The 15,710-nt window shown below is 39.3% G+C and overlaps 3 protein-coding genes across 3 annotated transcripts; 1 reads left to right on the top strand and 2 right to left on the bottom strand.

The window, feature by feature from the left end:
* The first annotated feature begins 925 nt into the window (after positions 1–925).
* LOC310999597 (B-cell receptor CD22-like) lies at positions 926–7,716 on the top strand. Its single transcript, XM_083990079.1, has 10 exons — positions 926–1,268; positions 1,356–1,649; positions 2,826–3,083; positions 3,170–3,430; positions 4,412–4,678; positions 4,775–5,071; positions 5,152–5,239; positions 5,413–5,488; positions 5,841–6,102; positions 7,630–7,716. The coding sequence occupies exons 1-10, from the start codon at positions 929–931 to the stop codon at positions 7,635–7,637; spliced, it is 2,151 nt and encodes a 716-aa protein (XP_083846205.1). The 5' UTR covers positions 926–928; the 3' UTR covers positions 7,638–7,716.
* Positions 6,112–9,991, bottom strand: LOC310999599 (uncharacterized protein). The gene is made up of 5 exons (XM_083990081.1): positions 9,711–9,991; positions 9,455–9,512; positions 8,436–8,527; positions 8,291–8,357; positions 6,112–7,837 (listed from the first exon to the last, which is right to left on the bottom strand). Exons 1-5 carry the CDS (start codon positions 9,854–9,856, stop codon positions 7,493–7,495), a joined length of 708 nt encoding a protein of 235 aa, XP_083846207.1. The 5' UTR covers positions 9,857–9,991; the 3' UTR covers positions 6,112–7,492.
* Positions 9,950–15,272, bottom strand: LOC310999203 (B-cell receptor CD22; the record flags this gene model as incomplete). The annotated part of the gene is made up of 8 exons (XM_083989527.1): positions 14,973–15,272; positions 14,501–14,767; positions 13,988–14,242; positions 13,603–13,869; positions 13,197–13,493; positions 12,042–12,320; positions 11,919–11,938; positions 9,950–10,000 (listed from the first exon to the last, which is right to left on the bottom strand). The coding sequence occupies exons 1-8, from the start codon at positions 15,244–15,246 to the stop codon at positions 9,950–9,952; spliced, it is 1,710 nt and encodes a 569-aa protein (XP_083845653.1). The 5' UTR covers positions 15,247–15,272.
* Positions 15,273–15,710: the final 438 nt, after the last annotated feature.

Here is a 15,710-nt window from a genome sequence, read left to right as displayed (position 1 = left end):
AAAAAAAACCTATACTATAATTATTTTTTCTCATTTCTCTCTCACAACTTACACTTTTGCAATATTTGTACATTAGGTTAATAATTTTCCTATCTTACAATTAAAATAAATCAGTTCCTGTACTTGTTCATGCTGTTTTCATCTGTTTGTTTTCCAGACAGTTTGCAAAACCTTCACAGTATTTATGATTTATAATCTGGTGTCACACACAAGTATAAAAGATCATTTTAAAATCTTCACATCAAACTTAATCTGTCTAGAGTTTGATGATACATTATAGATATCGATTTCCTCTTTCAATATTTTACATGTTGAGACAAGCTCATCATTTCCTGTTTGATTCTTTTTATTTTTTCATTTTTGTTGTTAGACCAGTGTCATTATTAACATTACTACACTGTAAAATAACTAATAGAATTAATACTGATATTTCCACCTGCCTTACCTCCATCTTTTTCAGCCTTCCACAATATTCATTACAATATTATTCATTAAATTACTAAAGTAAAAATAAAATCAGAAGTGGGAGCACCAGCAAGAAGCACAAGAGAGAGTTTTTTTGTGAGCCACACTTTTGCTATCAGACCATGTTAGTAGGCTATCAGTCTGTCAAATGACCTGCAAATGATCAAATGATTAATAAGTGATTTGCATTTTTTATTATTATTATTGTGTAGGATCATCAGAGTGACAGAAAAGCATGACAGCTGCTATAAAGCTTTTCTTCATATGCTGTCTTCTTCAAGGTGAGTTTTGTTATACTGTCTTTTCTGCTTGGATGCTTTATAATATTTGAGTGTGTAGCTATTGTTTGCATTTAAAATGTTAATTTTCTTGCATGACTTGTTATTGATTTTTGTGTTTAACTACATGTACGTTTTTGTGTTGTTTCACCTCAGGTAGCTTATGCCAGGACTGGGCAGCCTTCATGCCCCAGACGGTGGAGGCACTCAGTGGATCCTGTGTGGTCATCCCCTGTAGCTTCACCTTGCCCCCAGAATGGGATCAGCACCTCGATGATTCGTGTAAAGCCATATGGAAGAGAGGCAGCTGGAGCCGAACCCAGGTGTTTGATTCCAGCCTCACTGGAGCCAGCTCAGGCTTGAACCTAATGGACGGAAACCTAACAGGGCTCCTGCGTGACAAGGACTGCACCACTGTCTTCAACAACCTGCCATCCAACCATTATGACAACTATTACTTCAGACTGCAATGTGACAACTCACTCAAGTTCAACTTTCAGACGAGTGTCCTCATCACCGCTCAAGGTTTGTGTTATTACCTGTTACACTTGTATGTGTGAACTCACATCTCTTGGTACTTACTGCCAATTCCTCTTCATCTTACCTCTTCAGATTCACTCCCCAAACCTGCTCTGAATCCGTCAAAGCTGGAGGTAGAGGAAGGGAACACCGTGAGGTTGAACTGCTCGGCTATTGCCCCCTGTCCCGTTCTCCCTCCAGCTCTGACCTGGACCCCCAGTATAGGAGACATTGAGGAGAACATGGAAAGTAAATCTGTCACCTCCATTATGAATTTCACTGCTTCTTACCTCCACAATGGACTGAAGATCTCCTGCACCACCCTGTACAACAGACAAACTGGAAACGACCTTCTGTATGAGAAAAGTTTGACCCTCCGTATTCTTTGTAAGTTGTTCTGTTTCTTCTTGTGTTTTCTTATTGTGTCGGGTGCTGTCTCAGTTCACATCATCATATTTTATATAAGTAGTAGCCTCCTGTTCACTAACTGTGAGGTGTTTCTGCAGAGCAAATTTTTCATTAATTATTAACTAATATTTATAACTGTATAATAATAATATTAGTAGTCTATAATTTATTTTCCCAAATGATTTTTTTACATTCTGACAACCCAAGAGTTATATGCAGCACAGCTTGTTCCTAATTAAAGCCTTAATAACTTCTTTATTAACAATAGTAATACTAGTTACAAGTTCTTTGAACTGAGTGGCAAGCGATATAGAAATTGTTTGACATTCTTGAATATATTGTTTCTTGAAGGGTGATCCAGCAGCTGTTTAGCTTATCTTAGCTTAGCTTAGCTTAGCCTAAACACTGGAAACAGGGGAAACATTTGGCGTGACTATCTCATTTGTTAAACAGATGTTGAATCTCCACATCTTCTCTTTGGTGTTTGTAAAGGTTGGGCACCTACAATCAAAAGTGTAAAAAGTTCAAAGGTGCATCATGTTCAAGTGTTTTCTCATAGGTGTGGATTTAAAACTGTATACCGTATTTACAGAAACTATCCAAACGATGAATGTTAAAAGCTGCACTAATCAAGAAAGTCAAAAAAGTTAGCCTCCGTAGCGTAGCTCTGAGCAGCTCACGGCTCGGCTCTGCCGTTCTAAAAATAGCTTGCACCAACAATTAAAGGTAACGAACCTAATGCTATGACTATAGGGATTATGGCAATGGGCATAATGCTATGAGTATAGGGATTTTGGCAAATTTGCCAAAAAATGTTGAACTATCCCTTTAAAAATGTTGCCCATGTTGAACTCACAAACAATATCACACTGTTCAGTTATTCTATTTAGCTTTTTTTTGTGTCTTGGAGAACTTGGAGCCAGTTACTCTGTACTCGGTGGAGACCAAAGCAGAGATAGAAACAGGGTGAATACTGGACTAAGATTTGTCTGGTTGCCAAAAAGGCTAATCCAAATGAATGCTAATGTTGATTTGTGTATTTGATTGCTAACATATTTACAGTGTTACCAACCATACTGTAGTATAACCTGACACTGCCACTGAATCTTTTTTTTTATCATTGTCTTATATTATATTGTCGAAATTCTCTACCAGATCCTCCAAATAACACATCAATCAGTTACACTGGTCCTGTGAATGAGGGCAGCACGGCCACTCTGACATGTAAAACAGACGCAAACCCAGCTGTGGACAGCTACACCTGGTATAAAGTGGATGGAGATGAGGTGACGGCAGTGGGCTCCAGGAAGAAGCTTTCCACAACCGTCTCAGAAGTTGACAACAAATTTTTCTGCCAAGTCAGTAACAAACACGGAGCCCAGAACTCATCCATCACTCAGATAGATGTGCACTGTAAGTTGGACCACAAACAGAAACACAAATGACAAACACTGACCAACAGCACAGAATCAATTCATGTTTTCTGTTTGTTTTCCCAGTTGCTCCCAAGGACACAACAGTGGTCGTTGATACAGCTGATCCACTGCTGGAGGGCAGCTCTGTTTCTCTGTTCTGCAGCAGCCGTGGCAACCCACCTGTGACCAACTTCACCTGGTACAGAGGCGATGAAGAGGAGGAGGAGCAGGGGCAGACCTTAGTTCTTCACGATCTGGACCTGGGCCACAGCAGCGACTACCACTGTCAAGCAAAAAATGACCTGGGGGAAGAAGTTTCAGCCACGATTCAGCTGGACATTCAGTGTAAGTTCATTCAACGCTGTAAAAGATGTTGATTTTCACTGATGAGGAACACAACTGTATGTTTCCACTGTGTTCATATGCTGAATACTGTATGTCTCCACTGTAGCATACACTGTATATCCATGCAGCCCAAACACGATCCGGGGCCAAGACTAAGTCACAGAGAGTGTCTGGACCGCAGACAGTGATGCATTGTCGTGTTGCGTGACTCCCTCAAAATCCTTTCTATGTCAGCGGTCCGTCATGACTGAGCTCTGCTGTGTGTCCACATGTGTGCCAGTGTGTTAATTTATGTGTGGAGGTTTTGTGTGGTTCGTGTCTTCATTAAGACGTCATTTCCAACCACAGAAAATGAAGAGGTTGTCTCTCTTTAATGAAAAGACAACTCGGTTTTATATAGAATTTGGAGGCATTTACATTCAAACCTTTATAGTGGCAACTGCATATTTAATGCACCACTGTCTGCTTGTGAACCAGGCTCTGGTACAGGGACCCTCAGTTTTCACTTCATATGTGATCGTTTTATTCTTTTGCTATGCATAAATTATTAAAACACACAGCAATGCACTGCTACTTACTAGGGTGGTCAAAAATCTATTTTAATACCCAGGACAAGGAGCTTAATTCATAACATGGTGAATCTAAATGTTTCACCTCATGATGTTCAAAGATCATTCTTGAAACATGACCTTCATCAGCTGATGGCATGTGCCTGCCAGGTTGTCATTGAACTATATATTGTTCAAATTCCAATTTTTCTCAGCAATTTATTGACTTTTTTTCTCTAAATTTGCTCAAAACTTGAGATTCAAAGTTAATTTTGTCATCTGATTGTAAATGTGTTTTTGTACTGAACTGAAAAGTGACAATTTAAGATCAGAATGAAAATGTTTGTATCACTACACCGATAAACCCTGATGACAAACAATCCTAAAAAGGAATTCGATGTGATTAAATCTGCACACACTCTGTTTCTTTCAGATTCTCCTAAGAACACATCGTTGTCAGTCGAGCCCTCCGGACCGGTGCCGGACGGCAGCTCTGTGACTCTGACCTGCACCAGCATCGCCAATCCAGCAGCGATCAACTTCACCTGGTTCCGGGTGGCTGAGGGAGAAAAGGAGATGGTGGGTTCAGGGCCGGACTTCACCGTCAACGTGACCAAGCTCTCAGAGGATCTTTATTTCTGTGAAGCTCTGAATGTCCACGGAGCTGGACACTCTGGGCCCGCCAGTCTTGATGTCACATGTGAGATTTTTTTATTTATAATTTCCCACATTTCTTATTTTTCCCATAGGTTTTTGTTGAGCGTGCACTAATATTGAATTACCATCTTCCTCTCAGTTTTTCCAGAGATCCTGCCCTCCTCCCGCTGCATCAGGATTTTAACCCGGTTTCGGTGTTCCTGTGACAGCCAGGGCAACCCGCGTCCCTCCCTGATTTGGGAATTGGCTGGAGAGCCTGTTAACAACTCTGCTGACATCCCGATCCGGCAGGTTCCCCTGGGGGATGAGGGGATGAGGAGCATCATCACTCTGTACCGTGTGGATGAAGACATGCCCTCTCTCGTCTGCCTCAGCACCAACTCACTGGGCTCCGAGAGTTTTACGTTCAACATGTCGTCCAGTGAAATTCAGCTAGGTAGTGGAATCCCTGTCCTTATGTCATTTTTTTAAAATCTAATTTGCTTCTTTCTGACATGATCTGTGTGGACTTTCCAGGCTTCCATAGTGAGTCTCTGTTGATCGGTTCTGCAGCTGGAGCACTGGGGATGATGCTGCTGTGTATCCCGCTGTTACTATTTTTCTGGTGAGGAAAATCTCACAACTCAAATATGATCACAAAATGTGGGATTTTAAAATAATAATAATAATAATAATAATAATAATAATAATAATAATAATAATAATAATAATAATAATAATAATAATAATAATAATAAATGATTATATATAACAACATCTACTTTTTGTGTTTGTTAGTTTTAGAAAAAAGACAGGCAGCCTTTCACCTGGCCAGGCGCTGGTGGACACTTCAGATGTCCTAGTCACTAATGGGGTGAGTTCATATCATTACAATATTAATTTATGTATGTACAATAGATGAACATTTACAGATGAAAAGAAGTGGAAAAAGCATTTTAAAATATCAGTAAAAGGTTTCAGTAATTAACTTATTTGCCATCCAGAATCTGTTTGTACCTGAGTCACACGTCTTTCTCTGTCATATTTTGCCAGAACTCTTCATGATCTACTGCGAACAGAATCTATCTGACCCTCAGATGTATTTCTGGGTCATTATGGTCAACAAAAAATAATAAAACATTGCTTTAATGGCAAACAAGGTTAACTGGGTAAAGTGAAATCCTTTTCATCTGAAGCTAAATTAAATTATTCTTGTTTTCCTGTAGACCAACTCATCACAAGTAGATATTATTCGTGTCAATAAAGCCGCTCCGGAAGCAAAAGGAGAAAGCAAGTTGGACCTTCTCCAGGACAATGCTGAGGCTAAACTTGGTGAAGGGGAGGTCAGAGGCCTGGCTCCTACGACAACGACGACGTACGCTGAGATCTGCCTGCCCTCCAGAGGATGTGATGATGGAGATGAAAAGGAGAAACACTTGGAGACTCATTTGGGACAAGAGAAAGGCATTGACGGTCCTAATGGGACAGGTCAGTGACATGGTGGGGGGTTGACTTAAAGTTTAGAGGAAACTGTAGCTGAAACAAAGGATCCTGGTCTTGAAACACCTACAGAACTTAAGCCGTCAGCTGAAGCCACCCGCTGAGCATTCTGGGTAGAAAAACTTCATAAAGTCGGCAGCAGTGGAGGTAACATCTGCACCACAGCCAGCCAGTTTTTGAACTGAGCAACAGTGGTGTCACACATGACTGTTGAACCTTCAACCCTTCATGTACGTCTTAAAATACATGAAGGTTTGAAGTAACAATAACAATGATAGAAATTCATTTCAGAGCTAATCTGAAGCATAACAAGAAATGTTTCCTTTCAATGGAGGCACATTTATCATGCTACTGTTTTATATTCAGTATTCCAATGCTAACTTGTGTCTCACGGTTGTTAATTTCTCTATTAAAACATTTGTGCAGTAAAAAGCACATAGTGTGATATTTGTCAAACACACTTTTTTATTGATAATTGAAATACATAAGTTTGATTTTGTTCATAAACAAAAAAAAGTAAATGTGCTGCTCTATAGTAGGCAGCCTCACCAGAGCTACAGTCAAAGCAGGTAATGAAATGGAGCATTTTACATATAGTGCATCGTCTCAACATGCATGCTTCAGAAACAAGCCTCTTTACAGCCGTGTCATTTTGTGCTGGAGCCGTGTTCACAAAACCTCACAGTAACATCAATAAACTTTAAAATACATTTGTCCCTATATATTTTCTTTCATAACAGCTGAGTTTGAATACAAATCTGTCATAATTGACTGATAATTACATTCCAGGCGCTGTGGGTTTGAAAAACAATGAAAAGCAGAAAGTGATATGGAATGGATATGAAAATTAAAACTAAACTCAAGCTCAAGTCACCTTTGACACCATTTTGCAAATACACCACCTTTTCTATGAATCCATTAAAAACTGGATGGGATTTAAAACAGGTATTGCTGCTGTCACTTTGTATTTGTATTATTGCCATTTTAAGCGGTAATTGCTGAACACAAGCATTTGTCCTTCACTTCTGGCAAACGATTTCAATATGTTGATGTGTTATTGTACTTGAACACTTTTGGACAGTTGATCCAATAGTTCAATCACCTTATCTGCTAACTAGTTCTCAAACATTTGATTTAATTACAATTGACATCACACCAATTTAATACTTTATATCAATATGTTTTATAGATAAATCACTATTTCAATTTTATTTTAGATAAGTTGAATTAATTCATTTAGCTTTCCACATTGGGAATCACTGCTGTAGCGCAATCTTACCTTTATTAACCCTGAGGACTGATCACATACTGTATATAGTTCAGCCTATCTCAGGAACATGGTGGCTGTTTACTTTAAGTAAGAGCAGAATATCCTGAGTCAGAGTTTAATGTCCGAGTACTGAATCTCATCATCATCAGAGGTGCTGGAGTCTGTGTCGTTTCTCCTGTGTCCTGGCTTTGGTTTGAAGGTCACCTGCGAGTAGTTGACATCCCCTTCATTGACTTTATCGTCAGAGTACTGAATCTCATCATCATCAGAGGTGCTGGAGTCTGTGTCATCTTTCTGACATCCTGGCTTCGGTGTGAAGGTCACCCGTGGATCTCTGACATCCACTTCATCATCACTGCTGCTCGAGTCGTCATCATCAAACATTGGGTTTGGAAATTTGGATGCATGTGCTACCCTGACATTTTCATAGTCCCCCAGCCTCTCTTGTTCTTTCTAGGATGATAGCAGAGATCATTTCTATGTTATGTCATAGTTTCATTTTATATTTATTTAAAACACACATTTCCATCTTGTGAAGACTCAATTTCATAATTTTGTTTGTTACATGGAATAAATTTCAACACAGGAAAATGTATCCTACACATGTTAATACTTTATTAATAGTACTTTATTTTCGTCAAGTCACTAATTCCTACCACAACAAGTCCTGTTTTCTATAAATGTAGATTTCCTTGTCCAGATTCTATATCAATACTGAACGTATCACAGAAACGTAACAGCCTGGATTCATAAACTGGGCTTTAAATCAAGCCATCAGCTGAGCCAATCAGAGCTAAGTTTATAGTTGAGCCAAGTGTAAATCATTTGACCTTAACTTAACTAAAAGTGTTTTATCCTGACACAAACTGAGCTTGATGCTGGATAAGAAAGGTCATGGTTTCTGACCTTGTGAAGTGGATTCGGCTTGGACACCTTTGCGTACATGTCCTCTTCTCCTATTGCCTGTTTGGTCCTGGAAAGACAAATATCATCACAAACCATGCCATGTCATAACACCTGTCTGTTTCTGGTGTTACAAGTGTATTCTTACTTTGGCTTATTCCAGTGCAGAGAAGCATAGTTGAGGGACTCATCCTGTGTGTGTCCACCTTGCCATCCTGATGGTTTTTGTGCAGCGGGTGTCTGAGCGGATGCAGACAGAGGACATCACTGAATGCACAGCAGCAACTCAATCGCTTCATTCATGTGCTAACACAGTCGCTGTAAGTTTTCTATTAATTCATGGCTCCATAATACTGAACCATTAGTGTACTGACAGACGGCTACTGACAGGACAAACAGTGAGGGCATTGCTGCAGGACACAGAAGGAAAAGTAACAGCTTGACCACTGAAAGACACATCCGCCTAAAGAAGAGCCAGACAAATACTGATTATAGAAGACAGAAGTTTTGTACACACTCCTGTTTTATTTGGATGTGTAAGACATGTTGGTGTTGCACAAGTTGTTTTGAAATCTATTGCCATTAAAAATGTAAATACAAGTATATTTTTTGGGCTTTTCAAACCTTTAATAGATAGAACAGTAGAGAGGGAGAATGACATGCAGCAAAGGGCCACCGGTTGATTCGAACTAGGGCTGCTGTGGCGAGGACGATAGCCTCTGTGAATGGGGTGCCTGCTCTACCCACTCAGCTACACAACATCCCCAAAATGTGAATGCATTTTGAAATTAGAGATTGTAAGTGTTGTTTCAGACATTATTAGGACTATTGGCAAACTGTAACCTAGTTTGTAAGGGAAACTGCACTGGGCCTTTGCTCAGTATAAGAAAGAAAAAGGTTAATTATTGGCTTAAAGTTATAAATACTTTAGACAGTTTTCATGTATGTTATGTCAAATGAGGGGGGCTGTCAGAAATTGTCAGGGAAATTGATCAATAATTGTCAATATCAACACAGCACACTGGATCAGAGCCTCAATAAACACAGTTTCCTATTTGAGTGATGCTTTAATGAAGTAATGGATTTAATCAACAAGTAGATTTCCTGGTATTTCCTCTTATATACATTTGCTTTCTGAATGAAGTTGTTCAGACTGGGTGGACTCACAGGTTTTCCGGCTGGCAGATTCACAGTGCTGTAAACAGTGTTGATGTTGGATGCTGGCCTGTGGAGCAACAATGGTGATAAGAGTGAAAACGTGTGTGTGGCAGTGACTGACTATAATAAATGGCTCTGTCATTGTGGTATTCGTGTCTGAAGGATCCTAAATAGATGCTTTGACTCCAGCTCTCTGCCCTACACAGTGTTCCTTGTCCCGGGGTATGACTGTGTGTGTTTTACATGTGTGTGAGTAGTGTATTACGTGCTGTCTGGACGAGCCTGGCATCGCTGGGCGTTTAGCCGGAACGGCTGCTCTGGCAAGAGGTCATCCCTGCTCCTGAACGGCTCTGCCAAGACAGGCTCATTCCTCAGACTCCCCCCCCTGATGCTACGCCACCAAACCTGCATTGGTTTACACACAGACAAAGAAACATCGTTTTCATCCACACGTGTTCAATGAAGAGGTAGAAAACTTTGCAAAAATGAGTCATCACCAAAAAGTCAAATGATGATTGTAGGTTTGTGCTTCGTCGTTGAAGTGATTTTTTTCTCCTGGAAACAAAAGAACATGAGAGTGTTAACTCACTGATTTAACATCTCTCTCTCTCTCTCTCTCTCTCTCTCTCTCTCTTTGAAAATTGAGTAATTTGAAAAGTACCCATCATCAATACTTTACCTGTAAAATAAGAGAAGTAATACAATAATGAGCAGGATAAGGAGACAGATGAAGACTATCACGATCATAGCAATGTTTTCTGTGGTTAAAAGAGACAGAGCATTAGTACGTACACACCCAGTTTGTGTAGCGTAGCGGTTTTATCAGTAGGTGAAACTGTGTTGTGGCTAATCTGATGGAAAGAAATAACTCAAGCATGTTTCCTGTTAAAAACAATGCAAGTACAACACACATTCACTCACGCACACAGACATAAGGCCTTAAAAATCACTCACGTTCAAACAGATTTACAGGCTCAGAGGATTTTTGACCGATGTCATTTTTTGCGATGCAGTAGTAGGCTCCAGGATTGTTTGACTGCACTGTGTAGTTTTGGTATATAGATACAGTTTTATCACTTTCCTCGCCCTTCAACTTCCATATGTATGTGAGTTGGGGGTAGGCGTGACTGCTGCAGGTCAGATCTATGTAGCTCCCCCCATTATGTCCTTGCTTCTCTGCAGCTCTCAAGATAGTTGCGTGTTTTGGAGCATCTAGGCAATGAAATTCAGGAGAGAAGAAACAGGACAAACAATAATATCTCATACAGTTTTAGCCTTCAAATATTATGTGTGAATGACACCACAAGTGAAAAATGTATTTTTTTTCACTTTGAAATGTCCCTTTTGGAATCCCTACTGTCCTCTTCCTGGTCCGTCCAATTAGGACGAACCAGGAAGAGAAGCTTCTGCTACAAAACAAGCTTGAAATATAGACTTATTTAATTTTTTTCTGAACAATTTTGCATTTCGGGGCTGCAATACAAGACGGACATTACATATGAGCAGCAAGGAGGTATTTGGATGTTTTTTGGTGTGTCTTTTTGTTACGAAGAAAAGTGGTATCCAGTTGCAACCGTTATATGGACATGCACTGCTACGCCGAGACCCCCTGTAACTCAGAGAAGGCGTGGAGGACTCTGAAACTTCTCCCAGCTCTTATAGTCGACATGAGGGTGAGTAGATAATGAGTGCAATTTGAATTTTGGGTGAACTATCCCTTTAAACCACAAGAATAACTGACAGATGCTGTAACTACATAAAACATAACATCAGAGTGACCTTAGATACATATGTAGTGGGAATGTCTATTTCTCTTCTCTGTAAAAAAAAAGGTGTAGTCATTGTGGTTAATTTTATTTTAGAGGATTTAGAAATGTGAGCATACAGCATATTAGAGTCATTGAAGATAAAAAATAAAACAAAAACAAACGCAAATTTTCAATTTTAAAGTCACACATTTCTCTGATATTCTCCAACATTATAAAATCACACAACTCTTTGTGGGTTCTTTGTTTTTTAATCAAGGAATGAAAGTCAACTCAACACTTGACCAGGAAGAGCACACGCTACATAGTGATCTGGGTTGGATTTAACAGTACAAAAGATTTCCAGGTAACGTTGTGACTTTAAATTTGAAAATTAAGTTTAAAATATAAACAGTTTTGTATTAAATTTCCTCCTTTTTAAACACCATCATGAGAAAATCATTTTACTCACATCTGACTTTAACCTCAGCTGGCTGCGATTTTCCAGTTCCAACAGCATTAGTGGCCTCACATCTGTAAAGTCCACTGTCAGAGGGACTGACAGAATTTATAGTGAGGGTCTTGGATCCCGTCATAGTTTCATCTTTCCCATCAATCATCTTTTTCCATATGAAAGAGGTTGCTAGTGGGTAAGATTTAAAATTGCAATCCAGTTTCAACGACTTATTTTCATTCACTTCAAGTTCAAAACCACCCTTTGGTTTTACCATTACATCTTTGGGAGTATCTACAGTTAAATAAAGACAAAAAGGAAAAGAAAAACTGTTAGGTAGCACAGGTATCATAGGATTGACATCTGTTTGGTTGCAAAGCTCTGATGATCCACTCACATTTCACCACCAAATTCCCTTTTCCGCTTAGAGTTGAACCTTCACTATTTTCGGCACTGCAGGTGTAATTGCCACTGTGTTGTGACGTTACATTAAAGGTGTATCGGAGAGTGTTGCTCTCAAGCAGGTAATCATCCCTTTGATAGGTTTTTATAGTCTGGTCATTTCTTCTCAAGGTGAGAGATGATGCTGGGTTACTCTCAACTGTGCAGTTGATGGTGATTGTCTTGCCTTCTGTCACCTCACTACGCATAAACAGTTGGGGTACCGTGGGAGGATCTGTGGAGTGGAGACAGCAGTGTGTTTGATTTTTCTTCTCAACAGCAGCACTTTGTTAACAGGAAGTCAGCCTCTTGAAAGCTTTAACACTTTGACATTTTAGAAATGGCAGAGTTGGAGGAAAAGGTCGATTTAACTCCATTGTGGGCCTACATGCACTGTATACTATCACTGCAACCAAGAACAGGTTAGTTTAGCTTAGCACAAAGACTGGAAACATACTGTATAAACAGCTATTTTAACTGTGCATTAACAAAGTCCAGTAACCGAAATAATTCAACTTCACACAACTTATCAGATTACTCTGTTGAAGCTAAAGTGTAATAATTGAACATATAGTTATGTGTTACATTGTTTCTTTATTACACTGTTTTCTTAATCCAATCTGCTGATATGTATAGTTAGTGTTGCATGCAGCCAGAACAGCTTCTTCCCTCCTTTCCTCTCTTTTGCTCGGCTAAGATAACCAACTTCTAGCTCCAGCTGTGTGTGGCGGTGGGTGAGAGGACTAAAGCCAAGCTGATGTTTGTCATGTACAACGGTGACGGTGCTCTGAGCAGCTCCTTCAGCAGCAGACTGCTACACCCACGGTGCAAGAAGGAAGGCCACCACCGGTCCATCTATCACTATCTATATATTACTGAGCAACATTTACTCTAACATTGTGCAAAATTCAGTTTTTCTATTTTATTTTTTTCTGTGTTGTGTTTCTTTCTGCGTGAGCTGCGTGAACATTTACACACATGAAAGTTGCATCATCTTGTCAACTAGATCTAGAGAAGACTGTATTTTGCACAATGTGAGTCAGTTCCTTTTTGAATAAATGCTAATTGTTTTGAATATTCAACTTCATGCAAAAGTTGCACAGTTACTTACACAGTACGTATATGCACTTCTCGTCACTATCCTCCCCTGTTCCAATGGAGTTAGTGGCGTTGCACATGTAACACGCTTCATCTGATCTTTCAACCTTGATAAAATTAAGTGTTTTTCCATGTTCATTTTGCCACCATGAGGAGTCAGTCGGTTTGTTGTTGTTGTAACGGTACCAGGAGAAGTTGTGTGGAGAAGGATTGGCAACACAGTTGCAGATTAATTGCATGTTGTAACCAACTTTCACTTTGTCATTATTAACAGGTTCAGAAATGGAAATGCTCGTCTTCCTTGGCCTGTCTGGAAAAAGGAAACAACTTTCAGTATGCTTTTCATGGTGACACAGCCTGTGAAGCATCCTCTGTTTCGTGTATGACACGATATGTGTACAAGGAAGTGCAAAGCTTACACTGAACGCTGATTTCAAGGGGTTCTGACTCTCCGCAATTGACACTGTTACAGGCTTTACACGCGTAAATACCACTGTCCTCAGGCTTGATTTTTACAATTCTGTATGTATTATTCCTCCCAACATTAAGCTCATGTTTATCTTTCAACCAGTAGTACTGTTCAGGCGGTGGGTTGCTTCTCTTCAAATCACATGTTAAAATAATTTCATCTCCTTCTGTAACAGAGGACATAGGTGAAGTCTTCCTTATTTCAACTTTAGGAGCATCTGAAAGAGAAAATTAATCCAGGACTGTAAATAAAATACAAAATAAAGGTTTTCATCCAGAGTTTTATCAAGATATTTAACACTAAAAATTATCATGAAAAATATAATAGGTACTCACAGGTAACAGTAATATTGACTGGTTTGGATTGAGCTTTCCCATGTTTGTTCTCAGCTTCACAGTGATATTGTCCACTCTGTGACTCCTGAATTGAGTTGATGCTCCATTCTGGTCCTCTTGACTGATTGTTCTTCTCTTTAAACCAGGAAATGGTGGGCTGAGGATTTCCTTTGGCAGAGCAATTGAGACTCACCGAATCTCCTTCCCTGACGCTTTCCATCTTAGAAACATGTGTCACCAAGTCTGTAGGACCATCTGTGTGGGCAACACATTCAGTATGAGTAAAGAGAAATACATTTACAACAGGAAGTATTCATTTGTTTGGTTTTAAAATCCATGATTTTCTGACATAGCTAATTCTCAGCGCTTACTAATTCTGGTCTTAAATACAGTAATAATAATAGAATTACTACTAATAATAATAATAATTTATTGATTTGAGAATTTATTTCCATTCCTTATAGATACATTTGGAGTCTGCAATCAGTACAAACAATTCATTTATGAACTTACATTCAACAGTTATAGAAATATTCTTAATACAATATTTGTCCACGTTGTTCTGTATTTGGCATGAAAACACCTTCCCATCATCCTCGGGTCTGGCCTCAAAGCTGGCTGTGGTGCTTTTTTTTTCACTCAACTTTGTTGTGGACGATGGAGACAAATTTTGAATTTCAGGGTTTGAAGGACATGAACGTAAAGTGGAGCATGTGAGTGTTATCGAGCCAGATCCATTCAGGGTAGATGGTTGATGAAAAGTGAGCAGGCATGGGTTCTCTGAAAATATGAGAGAAAGATATTATCAGCAGAAATGTATCAAGGAATACACACAAATCCTATTAAATCACTATGAATACATGTTTTTTTCATCTATTCTTAGCTGTAATGAAGCTTTATTAAAACTGTTCTAGAGTCACAGCTTTTATGTCTGTGGGCATAACTCTTTATATTGCTTTGTATTTACTGAATGTCTTCAACTTACCTTCAACTTTGAGGGTTACATCTTCTGGGGTCATCCATCTTTGTTTTGGGGTTTTTCCTACAAATCTGAAAGAGTAATTCCCACTGTCATCTTTTGTCAGGTTGCAGATCAAAATACTCCACACAGACTCAGGCATTATCTGTGGATGTGATAAGCCGATAATTTGAACTCTGCCTTCAAACTCTGGACTAACAGCACGTCTTGAGTTATTCGAGCTGTAAACGATAGTTCCAGTAAAATCACTAATTTGGCCATTCCATGTTTTGTCCTTCATCCAAAACCAGTGTACATCTCCATCATTAACACCCCCTGTGCGTGTGCATGTGATTTCAGCGCAGCACCCCTCTTTAGCTGACAGCTCCCTGGGTTGTATGGTAAATGGAGGGGTATTTGCTGAATAATCTGTGGTGGTGAAAACACAGGTAATATACAGTACATTAATTCAATGCAAATGATTTTAGGGGGACACACTGTTGTTGAAGCAGAGTAAGAAAATTCCTACTTTTTATTAAGGCCAGAAATACGAACCACCCGAACATCTGAGCATTCATTCTCATTTTGGACTAAAGCTTGATATCTGAAACAGAAAAGGTGTGTGTACATTATTCCACATCACATAACATAACACCACATACCCTCTTCTTTGTTACAGGCACCAAAAGTTAGTTTCTCACTGTTAATTAGCTTCTTACCAGATTTTCCGTCTTCCTCATTTTTTCTGCCTATTAGTCTTTTTTT

Source organism: Trachurus trachurus (genome assembly GCF_905171665.1).
Source record: "Trachurus trachurus genome assembly, chromosome: 16".
Classification (NCBI taxonomy): Eukaryota; Metazoa; Chordata; class Actinopteri; order Carangiformes; family Carangidae; genus Trachurus; species Trachurus trachurus.
The sequence above is the reverse complement of the archived record's forward strand: the minus strand, read 5'-3'. Positions and strand labels throughout refer to the sequence as shown.

Coding starts and splice junctions, on each gene's coding strand:
- LOC310999597 (XM_083990079.1), top strand. CDS start 929: ATGCCCCAGACGGTGGAGGCACTCAGTGGATCCTGTGTGGTCATCCCC. Junction 3,084..3,169: donor CACTCAGATAGATGTGCACT/GTAAGTTGGACC, acceptor TTGTTTTCCCAG/TTGCTCCCAAGGACACAACA. Junction 3,431..4,411: donor GATTCAGCTGGACATTCAGT/GTAAGTTCATTC, acceptor TGTTTCTTTCAG/ATTCTCCTAAGAACACATCG.
- LOC310999599 (XM_083990081.1), bottom strand. CDS start 9,856: ATGCAGGTTTGGTGGCGTAGCATCAGGGGGGGGAGTCTGAGGAATGAG. Junction 8,528..9,454: donor ATCTGCCAGCCGGAAAACCT/GTGAGTCCACCC, acceptor GCATCCGCTCAG/ACACCCGCTGCACAAAAACC. Junction 7,838..8,290: donor AGCCGAATCCACTTCACAAG/GTCAGAAACCAT, acceptor CTATCATCCTAG/AAAGAACAAGAGAGGCTGGG.